Source organism: Oncorhynchus mykiss, chromosome 19, assembly GCF_013265735.2.
Source record: "Oncorhynchus mykiss isolate Arlee chromosome 19, USDA_OmykA_1.1, whole genome shotgun sequence".
NCBI lineage: Eukaryota > Metazoa > Chordata > Actinopteri > Salmoniformes > Salmonidae > Oncorhynchus > Oncorhynchus mykiss.
In genome coordinates this window covers 12137632-12156066 of record NC_048583.1, presented here as the reverse complement: position 1 = coordinate 12156066, position 18435 = coordinate 12137632, and the positions used below count along the sequence as shown (strand labels likewise).

Genomic DNA, 18435 nt, shown 5'->3' with positions numbered 1-18435 from the left:
ACAGTCTTTTGGTATTTGCTTCATTAGACCACTGTTGATACAGTCCTGGAATGTTTTGCTTGTCTGCAGTGAAGTTTTCAAGATATTGAACTTTCAAAATACAGAAAGTGTCACCGTATGATGCGTTTTGCAGCTTATCTGACAGTAAAAGAGTCGTCTTATCCTCTTCCTAAAACCTGTGTTGATACCGCAGTCCCTAATCAGCCTCCTTAAGCCTTAGAAGTACTGCTATGTTAGGTTCCATAGATCAGTCCCTCAGTATAAGGCGGCAGGTAGCCTAGTGGCCTGTAATCCCCGAGCCAACTAGGTGAAAAATCTGCCGATGTGCCCTTGAGCAAGGCACTTAACCCTCATTGCTCATGTAAGTCACTCTGGATAAGAGCGTCTGCTAGATGACTAAAATGTAGTATAGTATTTCAGTGTGTCTTTCTGAATGTTCCCTCCACGCTGTGTAATCCAGTTAGCCTGGAACACAGCAGAGCAGGCAGACCGAGCAGCATTATTACAGGATTAGTGCGTTATCAGGGATCACTGTCAGACACCATATAGTACAGTACTCTGACTGCAGCCCTAATACGGATTTTTATTCTGTCTTAATGGGGTATTTATTTAGGTTTGGCTTAAATGTGATGATTCCATGTTGACATTAGGTAAAGGAGTGATATGCTGTGTGTCGTAGAACTAGGAATTATACAGTGTATATGAATGATAAATTATGCATAAGTTATAGAATCATAGATTAATGTATAAACTATATCAAGTCCACATTGTTTTCTGTGCACCAGGCTCAGCTTAATGAAAGTGCTCAAATTTCTTTCAACTCAAGTAGAAGTCTTGTCTATTGAGTGGAGTAGGTCTCCTTTAGTCCATGGTGACAGTCGGTAAACACTGGGAAGAAGACCTATTGACATTTCCTTTCATGTTCTGTGTGTGTGTGTGTGTGTGTGTGTTTTAGGTGGGAAATGTTTGCGTAAGTGTGTGTGTGCAGTTTGAGAGGAGTGTGTGTGAAAGGCGGTGAAGAGAGCAAGAGTGTGTGTGTGGGGGGGGGTTTAAGGGGGGCCAGTGGGAGGATTAATAGAGAGAAGTTAATTTACTCCTCCACTGTTTGAAGGAGCTACTTCATGTCCACCGGGAGCCTCTCAGCGGGCCACACAACACAGTGGTGCTTAAAGACGGGGCCCCGTGTCCACACACACACATTCCAGTCCACAGCCTGTCATTCCCGAAGAGTTATCCCCGCTCTGAGACCTTCCCTTACGGCTGGGAAAACAAGCCCACCGAACACCAGAGGATTCGCCTCCACGTATTCTGCCGGGCATTATGGAATTTATGGGCGACAGTGAAATAGAATTTATTGCCAGATCAATCAAACGTTGTGCTTTGTAGACGTTATAGACTCGTGTGTCTCTGCCGCGAGGACGGTGTCGTAAAGCACCTGGAAGTCATTTCATGAATATGCGCCCAAAGCGATGAAAGCAAATGTGTTAATTTAAAAACAGTATACTTTTTTGCTTACTTTATATAAAATCATTTTCACTATTTACCGGAACATTTTCAAATTGTTCAGTCCAATATCAGCTCAAAAGGCAAACGAATCCTGTATGCATAGTGGTGTGTAAAAGGAAAACCCTGCTAATATCCATGCTGGTTTGTAAAAAACTATCTGCATAAATATTCCCTGATGAATGTAGCATTAATTAGGCCATACATGAACAAAATGATCTGTGGAAGGAAGCTGTACGGAGGCAGCTCTACATCATCCACTATCTAACACCAGCCAATTACACTACACTTATCCCACACACACATACATCCACCCGTTCTGGAACATTAGAATGGAAACCCTCTGAAACCAGATTTATTGAGCCACTCGTTCCTTCAGTGCAGTAATGTATTGGTGTGGAGGAGGGCCAATGTATTGTCATATCCTGCTACCAGACTAGTAATGATACTGATAATGATACTGATACTGATAATGATACTGATAATGATACCGATACTGATACTAATAATGATACTGATACTAATAAGGATACTGATACTAATAAGGATACTGATACTAATAATGATACTAAAAATGATAATGATACTAATAATGATACTGATGCTAATAATGATACTGATACTGATGCTAATAATGTTACTGATACTAATAATTATACTCATAATGATACCGATACTAATAATGATACTGATACTAATAATGATACCGATAATGATACAGATGCTAATAATGATACTGATAATGATACTGATACTAATAATGATACTGATACTGATACTAACACTGATACTAATAATGATGTTACTGATACTAATAATGCTGATACTGATGCTAATAATGATACTAATAATGATACCAATAATAATAATTATACTAATAATGATACTGATACTAATAATGATACTAATAATGATACTGATTCAAATAATGATACTGATGCTAATAATGATACCGATAATGATACTGATACTAATAATGGTACTGATGCTAATAATGGTACTGATGCTAATAATGATACTAATAATGATACTGATACTGATAATGATACTGATGCTAATAATGATACTGATAATGATGCTAATAATGATACTAATAATGCTAATACTGATACTAATAATGATACCGATGCTAATAATGATACCAATAATGATACTAATAATGATATCAGTAATGATAATGATACTAATAATGATACCGATACTAATAATGATAATGATACTGATGCTAATAATGATACTGATAATGATGCCAATAATGATACTGATACTAATAATTATACTAATAATGATAATGATACTGATAATGATACCGATACTAATAATGATAATGATACTGATGCTAATAATGATACTGATAATGATGCTAATAATGATACTGATACTAATAATTATACTAATAATGATAATGATACTGATAATGATACTGATACTAATAATGATACTGGTACTAATAATGATAATGATACTAATAATACTGATACTAGTAATGATACTAATAATACTGATACTTATAATGATACTGATACTAATAATGCTGATACTGATACTAATAATGCTGATACTGATACTAATAATGCTGATACTGATACTAATAATGATACTAATGCAAATAATGATACTAATAATGATACTAATAATGATACTGATACTAATAATGATACTTATACTAATAATGATACTCATAACGATACTGATACTAGTAATCATACTGATACTAATAATGATACTGATACTAATAATGATATTAATACTGATACGAATAATGATACTAATAATGATACTGATGCAAATAATGCTGATACTGATGCAAATCATGCTGATACTGATGCTAATCATGCTGATACTGATGCTAATAATGCTGTTACTGATGCTAATAATGCTGTTACTGATGCTAATAATGCTGTTACTGCTGCTAATAATGCTGTTACTGATGCTAATTATGATACTGATGCTAATAATGATTCTAATAATGAGACCGATACTAATAATGATACTGATACTAATCATGATACTAATAATGATACTGATGCTAATAATGATACTAATAATGATACTGATGCTAATAATGATACTTATACTAATAATGATACTGATAATGATGTTAATAATGATACTAATAATGATACCGATAGTAATAATGATACTAATAATGATACCGATGCTAATAATGATACTGACACTAATAATGATACTAATAATGATACTAATGCTAATAATGATACTAATAATGATACTAATAATGATACTGATACTAATAATGATACTTATACTAATAATGATACTCATAACGATACTGATACTAGTAGTGATACTGATACTAATAATGATGCTAATAATGATACTAATAATCCTACTGATAATGATGCCAATAATGATACTGATAACGATAATGATACTAATAATGATGCCGATACTAATAATGATACTGATAATGATACTGATGCTAATAATGATACTGATAATGATACTGATGCTAATAATGATGCTAATAATGAACCACTGGATTATCTCCAGAAACCACATTTATACTCCACTCCTTTCTTTATGTAGAAATGCATTGAGGTGGATGAGGGAGGTGTGTGTGTGTGCTCTTCTGTTCGTGTGTGTCTACTGTCCTGTCTTGCTCCCAGACTAATAATGAGGCTCTCTGGTTTCTACCAGGATCAGCCAGCGCCAACCTGCCATCTGTCCCCACGCTGTCCCCAATGACCCGGGACACAGCCCCCAGTATGAGGTGATACGTCACTACACACACCACCTGAACACGAGAGTTCTCTCTCTCTCACACACGCACACAGACACACATTCTTAATTTTTCTCTCTTTGTCTATTTGTGTTGTGATGTAAGACAATATTGTGGATTCTGTAGTGGTTTTAGCTGCTGCTTTGTGGATCAATTTCAGTTATAAAGTCACCTCTGTGCATTTGAATATTCTATTCTACATATTTGCCGGGCGCTGACGTATTGATGTAAACGTGTAACGTGCATGTGTTTGAATATGACTGTCTTCCCCTCAGTATCTCAGAGAGGCTGGAGCATGCTCTGGATAAGGCTGCCCCCCTACTGAGAGAGATCTTTGTGGACTTTGCCCCCTTCCTCTCTCGCACCCTGCTGGGTAGTCACGGACAGGAGCTCCTCATCGAGGGCACCAGTAAGTACCCGTCTAGAGAGCATCATGGACCACATGGATTCCCACACAAATCAAATGCATTTATAAAGCCCTCTTTACTTCAGTAGATGTCACAAAGTCCTTACACACACACACACACACACACACACACACACTACATTATAATGATATCAAACTCGTCTTTTCTATGGACCACTTATCTCAATAAAAGGTTTCTCTAGATTTCCGACCTGACTGTCAATGATCTGAGGGCTAAACTTACCATCCCACCCTCAGACACAGCCACACTAGTATACACACTGCAGAATTACGGGCCATTTCACACGCTTCTTCATCTAAACAGCACTAACACAGGCCCTTTGGTAATGACATCAAGGCTGGTAAAGGCCTCAGTAGAGTGGATCAGTTTTTACTAACTGATTGTAGCTGTGCTGCGGTACAGGGAGGGGAGGGGCGGGTCCTAGAGGCCTGGGTCAGGGGTCAGCCCACTAACGGGAGTGTTTGGGATGTCTACTGCCACCAAACAAGATGGAAAGTTGATTGATAGCTGCAGGGGGGATGGGGCGGGTTAGGGATTTGTGTGTGTGGGTGGGTGTGTCTGGGAGTGTGGGGGGATTATGTGTGTGTATCCATACATACGTGTGTGCTTTGGCGTGCACAGACCAGAGTAACTGAGAATGCAGAGGTCCCTTTTCCTCTCTGCATATGAAATGACCCCTGGCCACTCCACTGCCCCCACCCCCTGCCCCCCTCATCCCCTCAGACCTTCCACCACTATAGGATCAATGAGACATATGCTGAACCACGTCTCAGCCTGTAATACAAGGCCCAATATGTATTAGTTTACAGTAACATCATGTCCACTCATTAGGCCACATCAATACTACTCTGTCCCCACGCAGATGTCGTCGGATTAGGTACTTCTGGTCAGATTGTGTTTGTGTGTGGGTTCATTTGAGCGTGCACACACTACTACACACGTCTACATTTTCACTGAAGAAGGCAGCCAAAATGGTTGTCATGGCAGTGAGCTTGTATTTTAGTTTAAACTTTCACTCTCCTTGTCTCTCTATCCCCCCCTCTCTCTCACTTTCTCTCTCTCTCTCTCTCTCTCTCTCTCTCTCTCTCTCTCCCTCTCTCTCCACGTCCTCTCTCTCTCCATCTCTCTCCACTTCCTCTCTCTCTCCCTCTCTCTCCACGTCCTCTCTCTCCACGTCCTCTCTCTCTCCACGTCCTCTCTCTCTCCACGTCCTCTCTCTCTCCACGTCCTCTCTCTCCCTGTCTCTCTCCCCTCCTCTCTCTTTCTCCAGGTCTGATGTGTATGAAGTCCAGCAGTTCGGTGGTAGAGCTGGTCATGCTGCTCTGTTCTCAGGCAAGTCTTCCATCTTTGTCTCTTTACCTCCACCTCTTTCCTTCCCTCCCTCTCTCTCCCTCCTCTTCACCCCATCTGAGTTATCGTCCCTATCGTCCTCACCTTGAGTGCAGTAACTCCAGGATGGAGAGATGGAGGAACCATGTCTTCCTATCTCTCCTCCTCACCTCCCCTCAGGCCATTCCACAGTCACCCCAATCTCTCGCTCCCTTTCTCCAAACGAGAGAGAAGGCATCTTTAATGACCGCTGATATTGGCCTTAAGGTCAAGGGTTCCCGACCTGTCCGTCCACCTTTGACCCTTAGCGTCGGCCCTGGTGGCCCTCAGCGTTCCTCTGTGGCTGGGGCCAACCTGATGAGGAGGGGAAATGCTGCTTTGCATTGATTCCGGTTAGCAGCCTCCCCTTCTGTTTGGTTGTGTTCTGTGTCCAAGTGTATTTAGTGCGGCGCTGATGGAGGATTCATGAATACAGATGAAGGAATCATAGCAGGTGTGGTGCAGCAGTAGAATCAATGGGCTGGGTGTCAATAAACTGGAGATAGATCACACAGCTAATAGTGAGGAGCAGGGATCAGGGAGAGGCCATGGTCTGCTGGTCCTGACTGGACATTTACATGTATTAATACACCACACACACACTCAGGCAGGCACACGCACGCACGCACGCACACACACACACACACACAGGTAAGCCCACACACGCATGCTCACACACACACATCTGTAAACACATACACACAAGTACACAGAAATACACAAACACCCATCCACACACATACAAACACCCCCACACACACAGTGTGTTACACACACATACAAACACCCCCACACACAGTGTGTTACACACACATACAAACACCCCCACACACAGTGTGTTACACACACATACAAACACCCCCACACACAGTGTGTTACACATTGATGAGAGACACACCTCGTACATAATCACAAACATACTATTTCCTTATAGGCTTGTAAGAACACATACGCTGCTCCTATACAGACAAGTACCCAACCAAATGCACTCACACCCCCACAGTGCAGAGACACACACACACCCCCACAGTGCAGAGACACACACACACCCCCACAGTGCAGAGACACACACACACCACCAAAGATGCAGGATAATAACTGTTTCCCTGCTGGGCCTGGTTTGTTAGCAGAAGAGGGGTTTCCTATTTAAAACACCACAAAAAAACAGAAAACACAATTGATTAATGGCACCTCTCTCTCAGACCGCACTGCGCTTTTTTAATCTGTTTTATTTTAAAAAGAAACACCGCCTTTTTCCTCCTCCTCCCCTTTTCCTCATCCTCCCCTTTTCCTCCCCTCCATCCCATTTACTTCCCATTATTCACTTCACTTGTTCTCCAAAAGAGAGGTAATCTAGAGAGATTACACATCCGTTCTGGTGTCACCGGGGCAGTGTGGATGTGGGCTAGCGGGGCGCGGGGACGTCAGGGAGGGGAAGTGAACCCTAGCGGTCCTGGAGAGAGGGAGGGAGTGGAGAATAAATGACATGCTCTAATGCCCCTATTTGTCATATCTGTCAGGGTGTTGTTTAATGCTAATATAATCAAAGGCAGAATCTGGTGATTGCCGACCGAGAGAAAGAGGGCCCCTGGCCCCCAGTCCCACTGGTCTCTCTCTCTCTTTCTCTCTGAAGCATTATGACTTTCTCTCTCTATGGGAAAAGGGAACGGTCCAAGATGGCGTTGATTGCTTCAGTAAATCATCCAACCAAATTCTCTCACAGCCGAAGCAAATGTAATTGTGTTGTTGTGTAGACGGGAGGGGGGTGTTGGGGAGTATGGTGATATGATCTACCTTGATGAGGAGAGAGAGGGACCGGGGCTCAGAGAGAGAGAGGGACCGGGGCTCAGAGAGAGAGAGGGACGGGGCTCAGAGAGAGAGAGAGAAAGGGACCGGGGCTCAGAGAGAGAGAGAGAAAGAGAGAGAGAGGGACCGGGGCTCAGAGAAAGAACAAGATCTGTTTTTCTTCCCTGGGTTAAATTCCATCTTCCAGCCAGACTTGTGTTGTGGCGATAATTACATTTTTCCCCGTGATTTGCGTGCACCTCTGTTTCCCCTCTCTCTCTCTGACTGGGAAAGTGAGAGAAACAAGGAAAGAAAGGCAGGGAGTGATTGATGATGTTATGTAGCCCAGCTGAAGGGCCCTCTGGCACAGGAAATGCTCTTGAACCCCACAGGAAGTGCTTCAATCGGCGGCCATCTTGAGAATGTAGACCCTAGCGTTGGTCTGCGAGCCCCAAGCATTGGTCTGCGATGGGAGGAGATTGAGATGATTTTGATCGATTTGTCTCTCTTCTCTCTTCCCCACCCTCCTCCTCTCACTTCATCCCTCTCATCCAAGATGGCGCGATGCGATAGCTATCGTGTCTGAAATGTTTTATTAATTTCCTGAGAGGTTGAGATGGAGTGGGACCGGGGTCAGAGGTCGAGAGGCTACGGGCCACAGAGGAGTTTTTAATCACGCCTCGTATGAGACATACAACACAGGGCCACTTCAGCCTGGCATTGAGGAGGGGGTACTAAACCACTGTTTGATAGGACCCCGTCTGTAAAGAACGCTACTCCTCTACCCAATTAAAGATCCATTTTGATCTGAGATCAGAGACATTAATGTCAGAGACGTTGTTGCTTCATTGCTTGGTCTCTTGTGGTTGTATTGATCAGCATATACAAAGTGATGGAATAATGCCGTGGTGGTGTGGTTTCATACACATGGCTTGAACTCTACCTAGTGATAGATCCAGCATTTCTCTCTCTAGGATGACGTGTAGTCGTGTAGATGTAGTATCCTGTACCGTAGGTCCAGTTGTTGTTTACAAGGTTGTTGATTAAAGAAGGCATTTCATTTGGCTGTTAAATGTTTCAATTAACTCCTTGGTTTTCTGGCATCCCTGGGCTTTTTAGTAAGTCGGACAGAAATGTTATTTTCATTGGGATGACAATCTAACTTTGGGTTGATGAGGAACTGCATCCACGTTCATTGTTAAGTCGAATCCTTTGGACTAAAAGGAGGGATGGAAGAGAGATGGCTCTGATCCAGCTCCCCAAGCGGAGTATCAAGACATCCTGTTCCTCTCAGGTGATTGCTTGCGATGGATCCTTCAAAGCTGAGACTTGTTGGGTATTACGTGACTATCATCTCTGAGACTCTGTCAGTCCGAGCACAGCGCTCTCTCCGCAAGGCCTCTCTCCTCACCGACAACGGCCTTAATTCGCCGTGACAGGCTCTCTCCATGACAACGAACAGTGGCCTAGCTTCTCTCTGTCACCATGTCGGATCTACAGCCTTCAAAGGTGCATCACTTAAAAAGTTTTCCATCCACAACACTGATAAGTAGATAATGCTGACTCAGTTAAAGGTCTGTCTGCGTGTGTGTCTGCGTGTGTGTCTGCGTGTGTGTCTGCGTGTGTGTCTGTGAGCATACATGTGCTAAGCTAGTCTCCTCTCTCCTCCACTCTCCACTCTGATAAATCATCTCATTGGATACAGGACAGTCCACTATCAGAGAGGCATCTGTCAGATAAATCAGCCAGCAGCGCTGTCTGTGTCCTGTAGGTCACTGGTTATTGTCTGAGCAGTCTGTCAGGACATCCAACCTTACAGCACTTATCACTACATCCCTCCTGTACATAGAGAGGTGTGGCGGGAGGAGTCAACTACCATCCTGTACATAGAGAGGTGTGGAGGGAGGAGTCAACTACCATCCTGTACATAGAGAGGTGTGGAGGGAGGAGTCAACTACCATCCTGTACATAGAGAGGTGGGGGAGTCAACTACCATCCTGTACATAGAGGTGTGGAGGGAGGAGTCAACTACCATCCTGTACATAGAGGTGTGGAGGGAGGAGTCAACTACCATCCTGTACATAGAGGTGTGGAGGGAGGAGTCAACTACCATCCTGTACATAGAGGTGTGGAGGGAGGAGTCAACTACCATCCTGTACATAGAGAGGTGTGGAGGGAGGAGTCAACTACCATCCTGTACATAGAGAGGTGTGGAGGGAGGAGTCAACTACCATCCTGTACATAGAGAGGTGTGGAGGGAGGAGTCAACTACCATCCTGTACATAGAGAGGTGTGGAGGGAGGAGTCAACCACCATCCTGTACATAGAGAGGTGTGGAGGGAGGAGTCAACTACCATCCTGTACATAGAGAGGTGTGGAGGGAGGAGTCAACTACCATCCTGTACATAGAGAGGTGGGGGAGTCAACTACCATCCTGTACATAGAGAGGTGTGGAGGGAGGAGTCAACTACCATCCTGTACATAGAGAGGTGGGGGAGTCAACTACCATCCTGTACATAGAGAGGTGTGGAGGGAGGAGTCAACCACCATCCTGTACATAGAGAGGTGTGGAGGGAGGAGTCAACTACCATCCTGTACATTGAGAGAAGGTGGTGGGGGAGGAGGGTGGGCAGGAGTGTACAATTATTGGTAACATGATTGCATATGTACGACTGTACTCATGTACAAATTAAGTTATGTTTAGGCTTTTGTGCAAGACTGTGTCGGCGTAGAGGTCACTGCTAGAGCGGCAGGTAGCCGAGAGGGTTAATAGCGTTGGGCCAGTAACCGAAAGGTTGTTGGTTTAAATCCCAGAGCCGACCAGGTGAAAGATGTGCTGATGTGCCCATGACCAAGGCTCTTAATGCTAATTGCTCTTGTAAATTCCTCTGGATAAGTGTTTGCTAAATGACTCAAATATAAATTCCTCTGGATAAGTGTCTGCTAAATGACTCAAATATAAATGCTGTGTAAGGCAGTACAATTTTGTTTCTACATTTCACCATGTACACAAGCTGACAAGCACAGACACTGATATGAGAACGAGGCAAGTACATTCCGAACCCTTATGAGTTTGGAACCTGGAAGGTAAGATAACACTATTAATAGTGCCTGTCAGTCTCCACTCTGCATGTCAGGTAAAAAAATCCTTTATTTGAAACAGGATTATGTTCACGTATAAATAATAAATAATCCCAATTTACGCTCGCCGTTTTGCACCCCCCCCCCCCCCCCCCCCCCCCCCGAGCCTGAGCAGACTCACAGTAAAACAGCCTGGTGCCAAATTAAAATCCACTCAATTTTAGGAGGTCCCCCTGGCCACTAGGCCCCTCTTCCTGTCAGGAAGGGTCCTCCTCTAGCTGCATAGCTCACATCAGCAGGGTGCCACAAGAATGAAGTGCCGGTTGGTGTTACTGTTTTCACTCCTCCCAGCCAGGAGAGTACCTTTCAAAGACTGTCTAAGCCTGATATTACCCCTCTCCTCCCAGCCAGGAGAGTACCTTTCAAAGACTGTCTAAGCCTGATATTACCCCTCTCCTCCCAGACAGGAGAGTACCTTTCAAAGACTGTCTAAGCCTGATATTACCCCTCTCCTCCCAGACAGGAGAGTACCTTTCAAAGACTGTCTAAGCCTGATATTACCCCTCTCCTCCCAGACAGGAGAGTACCTTTCAAAGACTGTCTAAGCCTGATATTACCCCTCTCCTCCCAGCCAGGAGAGTACCTTTCAAAGACTGTCTAAGCCTGATATTACCCCTCTCCTCCCAGCCAGGAGAGTACCTTTCAAAGACTGTCTAAGCCTGATATTACCCCTCTCCTCCCAGACAGGAGAGTACCTTTCAAAGACTGTCTAAGCCTGATATTACCCCTCTCCTCCCAGCCAGGAGAGTACCTTTCAAAGACTGTCTAAGCCTGATATTACCCCTCTCCTCCCAGCCAGGAGAGTACCTTTCAAAGACTGTCTAAGCCTGATATTACCCCTCGCCTCCCAGCCAGGAGAGTACCTTTCAAAGACTGTCTAAGCCTGATATTACCCCTCTCCTCTGAGACAGGAGAGTACCTTTCAAAGACTGTCTAAGCCTGATATTACCCCTCTCCTCTGAGACAGGAGAGTACCTTGCAAAGACTGTCTAAGCCTGATATTACCCCTCTCCTCTGAGCCAGGAGAGTACCTTTCAAAGACTGTCTAAGCCTGATATTACCCCTCTCCTCCCAGCCAGGAGAGTACCTTCCAAAGACTGTCTAAGCCTGATATTACCCCTCTCCTCCCAGACAGGAGAGTACCTTTCAAAGACTGTCTAAGCCTGATATTACCCCTCTCCTCTGAGACAGGAGAGTACCTTGCAAAGACTGTCTAAGCCTGATATTACCCCTCTCCTCCCAGACAGGAGAGTACCTTTCAAAGACTGTCTAAGCCTGATATTACCCCTCTCCTCCCAGACAGGAGAGTACCTTTCAAAGACTGTCTAAGCCTGATATTACCCCTCTCCTCTGAGCCAGGAGAGTACCTTTCAAAGACTGTCTAAGCCTGATATTACCCCTCTCCTCTGAGCCAGGAGAGTACCTTCCAAAGACTGTCTAAGCCTGATATTACCCCTCTCCTCCCAGCCAGGAGAGTACCTTCCAAAGACTGTCTAAGCCTGATATTACCCCTCTCCTCCCAGCCAGGAGAGTACCTTCCAAAGACTGTCTAAGCCTGATATTACCCCTCTCCTCTGAGCCAGGAGAGTACCTTCCAAAGACTGTCTAAGCCTGATATTACCCCTCTCCTCCCAGCCAGGAGAGTACCTTCCAAAGACTGTCTAAGCCTGATATTACCCCTCTCCTCCCAGCCAGGAGAGTACCTTCCAAAGACTGTCTAAGCCTGATATTACCCCTCTCCTCCCAGCCAGGACAGTACCTTTCAAAGACTGTCTAAGCCTGATATTACCCCTCTCCTCCCAGCCAGGAGAGTACCTTCCAAAGACTGTCTAAGCCTGATATTACCCCTCTCCTCCCAGCCAGGACAGTACCTTTCAAAGACTGTCTAAGCCTGATATTACCCCTCTCCTCCGAGCCAGGAGAGTACCTTTCAAAGACTGTCTAAGCCTGATATTACCCCTCTCTGACCAGACAGGAGAGTACCTTTCAAAGACTGTCTAAGCCTGATATTACCCCTCTCCTCCCAGCCAGGAGAGTACCTTTCAAAGACTGTCTAAGCCTGATATTACCCCTCTCCTCCCAGCCAGGAGAGTACCTTCCAAAGACTGTCTAAGCCTGATATTACCCCTCTCCTCCCAGCCAGGAGAGTACCTTTCAAAGACTGTCTAAGCCTGATATTACCCCTCTCCTCCCAGCCAGGACAGTACCTTTCAAAGACTGTCTAAGCCTGATATTACCCCTCTCCTCCCAGCCAGGAGAGTACCTTTCAAAGACTGTCTAAGCCTGATATTACCCCTCTCCTCTGAGACAGGAGAGTACCTTTCAAAGACTGTCTAAGCCTGATATTACCCCTCTCCTCCCAGCCAGGAGAGTACCTTTCAAAGACTGTCTAAGCCTGATATTACCCCTCTCCTCCCAGCCAGGAGAGTACCTTTCAAAGACTGTCTAAGCCTGATATTACCCCTCTCCTCCCAGCCAGGAGAGTACCTTTCAAAGACTGTCTAAGCCTGATATTACCCCTCTCCTCCCAGCCAGGAGAGTACCTTTCAAAGACTGTCTAAGCCTGATATTACCCCTCTCCTCCCAGCCAGGACAGTACCTTTCAAAGACTGTCTAAGCCTGATATTACCCCTCTCCTCTGAGCCAGGAGAGTACCTTTCAAAGACTGTCTAAGCCTGATATTACCCCTCTCCTCCCAGCCAGGAGAGTACCTTTCAAAGACTGTCTAAGCCTGATATTACCCCTCTCCTCCCAGCCAGGAGAGTACCTTTCAAAGACTGTCTAAGCCTGATATTACCCCTCTCCTCCCAGCCAGGAGAGTACCTTTCAAAGACTGTCTAAGCCTGATATTACCCCTCTCCTCCCAGCCAGGAGAGTACCTTTCAAAGACTGTCTAAGCCTGATATTACCCCTCTCCTCCCAGCCAGGAGAGTACCTTTCAAAGACTGTCTAAGCCTGATATTACCCCTCTCCTCCCAGCCAGGACAGTACCTTTCAAAGACTGTCTAAGCCTGATATTACCCCTCTCCTCTGAGCCAGGAGAGTACCTTTCAAAGACTGTCTAAGCCTGATATTACCCCTCTCCTCTGAGCCAGCAGAGTACCTTTCAAAGACTGTCTAAGCCTGATATTACCCCTCTCCTCCCAGCCAGGAGAGTACCTTTCAAAGACTGTCTAAGCCTGATATTACCCCTCTCTGACCAGACAGGAGAGTACCTTTCAAAGACTGTCTAAGCCTGATATTACCCCTCTCCTCCCAGCCAGGACAGTACCTTTCAAAGACTGTCTAAGCCTGATATTACCCCTCTCTGACCAGACAGGAGAGTACCTTTCAAAGACTGTCTAAGCCTGATATTACCCCTCTCCTCCCAGCCAGGAGAGTACCTTTCAAAGACTGTCTAAGCCTGATATTACCCCTCTCCTCCCAGCCAGGAGAGTACCTTTCAAAGACTGTCTAAGCCTGATATTACCCCTCTCCTCTGAGCCAGGAGAGTACCTTTCAAAGACTGTCTAAGCCTGATATTACCCCTCTCCTCCCAGCCAGGAGAGTACCTTTCAAAGACTGTCTAAGCCTGATATTACCCCTCTCCTCCCAGCCAGGAGAGTACCTTTCAAAGACTGTCTAAGCCTGATATTACCCCTCTCCTCTGAGACAGGAGAGTACCTTTCAAAGACTGTCTAAGCCTGATATTACCCCTCTCCTCCCAGCCAGGAGAGTACCTTTCAAAGACTGTCTAAGCCTGATATTACCCCTCTCCTCCCAGCCAGGACAGTACCTTTCAAAGACTGTCTAAGCCTGATATTACCCCTCTCCTCTGAGCCAGGAGAGTACCTTTCAAAGACTGTCTAAGCCTGATATTACCCCTCTCCTCCCAGCCAGGAGAGTACCTTTCAAAGACTGTCTAAGCCTGATATTACCCCTCTCCTCCCAGCCAGGAGAGTACCTTTCAAAGACTGTCTAATCCTGATATTACCCCTCTCCTCCCAGCCAGGAGAGTACCTTTCAAAGACTGTCTAAGCCTGATATTACCCCTCTCCTCCCAGCCAGGAGAGTACCTTTCAAAGACTGTCTAAGCCTGATATTACCCCTCTCCTCCCAGCCAGGAGAGTACCTTTCAAAGACTGTCTAAGCCTGATATTACCCCTCTCCTCCCAGCCAGGACAGTACCTTTCAAAGACTGTCTAAGCCTGATATTACCCCTCTCCTCTGAGCCAGGAGAGTACCTTTCAAAGACTGTCTAAGCCTGATATTACCCCTCTCCTCTGAGCCAGCAGAGTACCTTTCAAAGACTGTCTAAGCCTGATATTACCCCTCTCCTCCCAGCCAGGAGAGTACCTTTCAAAGACTGTCTAAGCCTGATATTACCCCTCGCCTCCGAGCCAGGAGAGTACCTTTCAAACACTGTCTAAGCCTGATGTTACCCCTCGCCTCCGAGCCAGGAGAGTACCTTTCAAACACTGTCTAAGCCTGATATTACCCCTCTCCTCCCAGCCAGGAGAGTACCTTTCAAATACTGTCTAAGCCTGATATTACCCCTCTCCTCTGAGCCAGGAGAGTACCTTTCAAAGACTGTCTAAGCCTGATATTACCCCTCTCCTCCCAGCCAGGAGAGTACCTTTCAAAGACTGTCTAAGCCTGATATTACCCCTCTCTGACCAGACAGGAGAGTACCTTTCAAAGACTGTCTAAGCCTGATATTACCCCTCTCCTCTGAGACAGGAGAGTACCTTTCAAAGACTGTCTAAGCCTGATATTACCCCTCTCCTCGCAGCCAGGAGAGTACCTTTCAAAGACTGTCTAAGCCTGATATTACCCCTCTCCTCCCAGACAGGAGAGTACCTTTCAAAGACTGTCTAAGCCTGATATTACCCCTCTCCTCTGAGCCAGGACAGTACCTTTCAAAGACTGTCTAAGCCTGATATTACCCCTCTCCTCCCAGACAGGAGAGTACCTTTCAAAGACTGTCTAAGCCTGACATTACCCCTCTCCTCTGAGCCAGGAGAGTACCTTTCAAAGACTGTCTAAGCCTGATATTACCCCTCTCCTCCCAGCCAGGAGAGTACCTTTCAAAGACTGTCTAAGCCTGATATTACCCCTCTCCTCCCAGCCAGGAGAGTACCTTTCAAAGACTGTCTAAGCCTGATATTACCCCTCTCCTCTGAGCCAGGAGAGTACCTTTCAAAGACTGTCTAAGCCTGATATTACCCCTCTCCTCCCAGCCAGGAGAGTACCTTTCAAAGACTGTCTAAGCCTGATATTACCCCTCTCCTCCCAGCCAGGACAGTACCTTTCAAAGACTGTCTAAGCCTGATATTACCCCTCTCCTCCCAGCCAGGAGAGTACCTTTCAAAGACTGTCTAAGCCTGATATTACCCCTCTCCTCTGAGCCAGGAGAGTACCTTTCAAAGACTGTCTAAGCCTGATATTACCCCTCTCCTCCCAGCCAGGAGAGTACCTTTCAAAGACTGTCTAAGCCTGATATTACCCCTCTCCTCCCAGCCAGGAGAGTACCTTTCAAAGACTGTCTAAGCCTGATATTACCCCTCTCCTCCCAGCCAGGACAGTACCTTTCAAAGACTGTCTAAGCCTGATATTACCCCTCTCCTCTGAGCCAGGAGAGTACCTTTCAAAGACTGTCTAAGCCTGATATTACCCCTCTCCTCTGAGCCAGCAGAGTACCTTTCAAAGACTGTCTAAGCCTGATATTACCCCTCTCCTCCCAGCCAGGAGAGTACCTTTCAAAGACTGTCTAAGCCTGATATTACCCCTCGCCTCCGAGCCAGGAGAGTACCTTTCAAACACTGTCTAAGCCTGATATTACCCCTCGCCTCCGAGCCAGGAGAGTACCTTTCAAACACTGTCTAAGCCTGATATTACCCCTCTCCTCCCAGCCAGGAGAGTACCTTTCAAATACTGTCTAAGCCTGATATTACCCCTCTCCTCTGAGCCAGGAGAGTACCTTTCAAAGACTGTCTAAGCCTGATATTACCCCTCTCCTCCCAGCCAGGAGAGTACCTTTCAAAGACTGTCTAAGCCTGATATTACCCCTCTCTGACCAGACAGGAGAGTACCTTTCAAAGACTGTCTAAGCCTGATATTACCCCTCTCCTCTGAGACAGGAGAGTACCTTTCAAAGACTGTCTAAGCCTGATATTACCCCTCTCCTCGCAGCCAGGAGAGTACCTTTCAAAGACTGTCTAAGCCTGATATTACCCTCTCTGACCAGACAGGAGAGTACCTTCCAAAGACTGTCTAAGCCTGATATTACCCCTCTCCTCCCAGCCAGGAGAGTACCTTTCAAAGACTGTCTAAGCCTGATATTACCCCTCTCCTCTGAGCCAGGAGAGTACCTTTCAAAGACTGTCTAAGCCTGATATTACCCCTCTCCTCCCAGCCAGGAGAGTACCTTTCAAAGACTGTCTAAGCCTGATATTACCCCTCTCCTCCCAGCCAGGAGAGTACCTTTCAAAGACTGTCTAAGCCTGATATTACCCCTCTCCTCCCAGCCAGGAGAGTACCTTTCAAAGACTGTCTAAGCCTGATATTACCCCTCTCCTCCCAGCCAGGAGAGTACCTTTCAAAGACTGTCTAAGCCTGATATTACCCCTCTCCTCCCAGACAGGAGAGTACCTTTCAAAGACTGTCTAAGCCTGATATTACCCCTCTCCTCTGAGCCAGCAGAGTACCTTTCAAAGACTGTCTAAGCCTGATATTACCCCTCGCCTCCGAGCCAGGAGAGTACCTTTCAAACACTGTCTAAGCCTGATATTACCCCTCGCCTCCGAGCCAGGAGAGTACCTTTCAAACACTGTCTAAGCCTGATATTACCCCTCTCCTCCCAGCCAGGAGAGTACCTTTCAAAGACTGTCTAAGCCTGATATTACCCCTCTCCTCCCAGACAGGAGAGTTCCTTTCAAAGACTGTCTAAGCCTGATATTACCCCTCTCTGACCAGACAGGAGAGTACCTTTCAAAGACTATCTAAGCCTGATATTACCCCTCTCTGACCAGACAGGAGAGTACCTTTCAAAGACTGTCTAAGCCTGATATTACCCCTCTCCTCCCAGCCAGGAGAGTACCTTTCAAAGACTGTCTAAGCCTGATATTACCCCTCTCTGACCAGACAGGAGAGTACCTTTCAAAGACTGTCTAAGCCTGATATTACCCCTCTCCTCCCAGCCAGGAGAGTACCTTTCAAAGACTGTCTAAGCCTGATATTACCCCTCTCCTCCCAGACAGGAGAGTACCTTTCAAAGACTGTCTAAGCCTGATATTACCCCTCTCCTCCCAGACAGGAGAGTACCTTTCAAAGACTGTCTAAGCCTGATATTACCCCTCTCCTCCCAGCCAGGAGAGTACCTTTCAAAGACTGTCTAAGCCTGATATTACCCCTCTCCTCCCAGCCAGGAGAGTACCTTTCAAAGACTGTCTAAGCCTGATATTACCCCTCTCCTCCCAGCCAGGAGAG

At 45.7% G+C, this 18435-nt stretch overlaps 1 protein-coding gene across 6 annotated transcripts in view; it reads left to right on the top strand.

Moving 5' to 3' along the window:
- LOC110497375 (lipopolysaccharide-responsive and beige-like anchor protein) overlaps window positions 1-18435 on the top strand; it is a 328302-nt gene that overhangs the window by 105255 nt on the left and 204612 nt on the right. For all 6 annotated transcript variants that reach the window (XM_036954299.1, XM_036954302.1, XM_036954301.1 and 3 more), the window contains 3 exons: window positions 4165-4237; window positions 4522-4655; window positions 5945-6006. In XM_036954299.1, the coding sequence (XP_036810194.1) occupies window positions 4165-4237; window positions 4522-4655; window positions 5945-6006 (269 nt within the window). The remainder of the gene's footprint in view (window positions 1-4164; window positions 4238-4521; window positions 4656-5944; window positions 6007-18435) is intronic.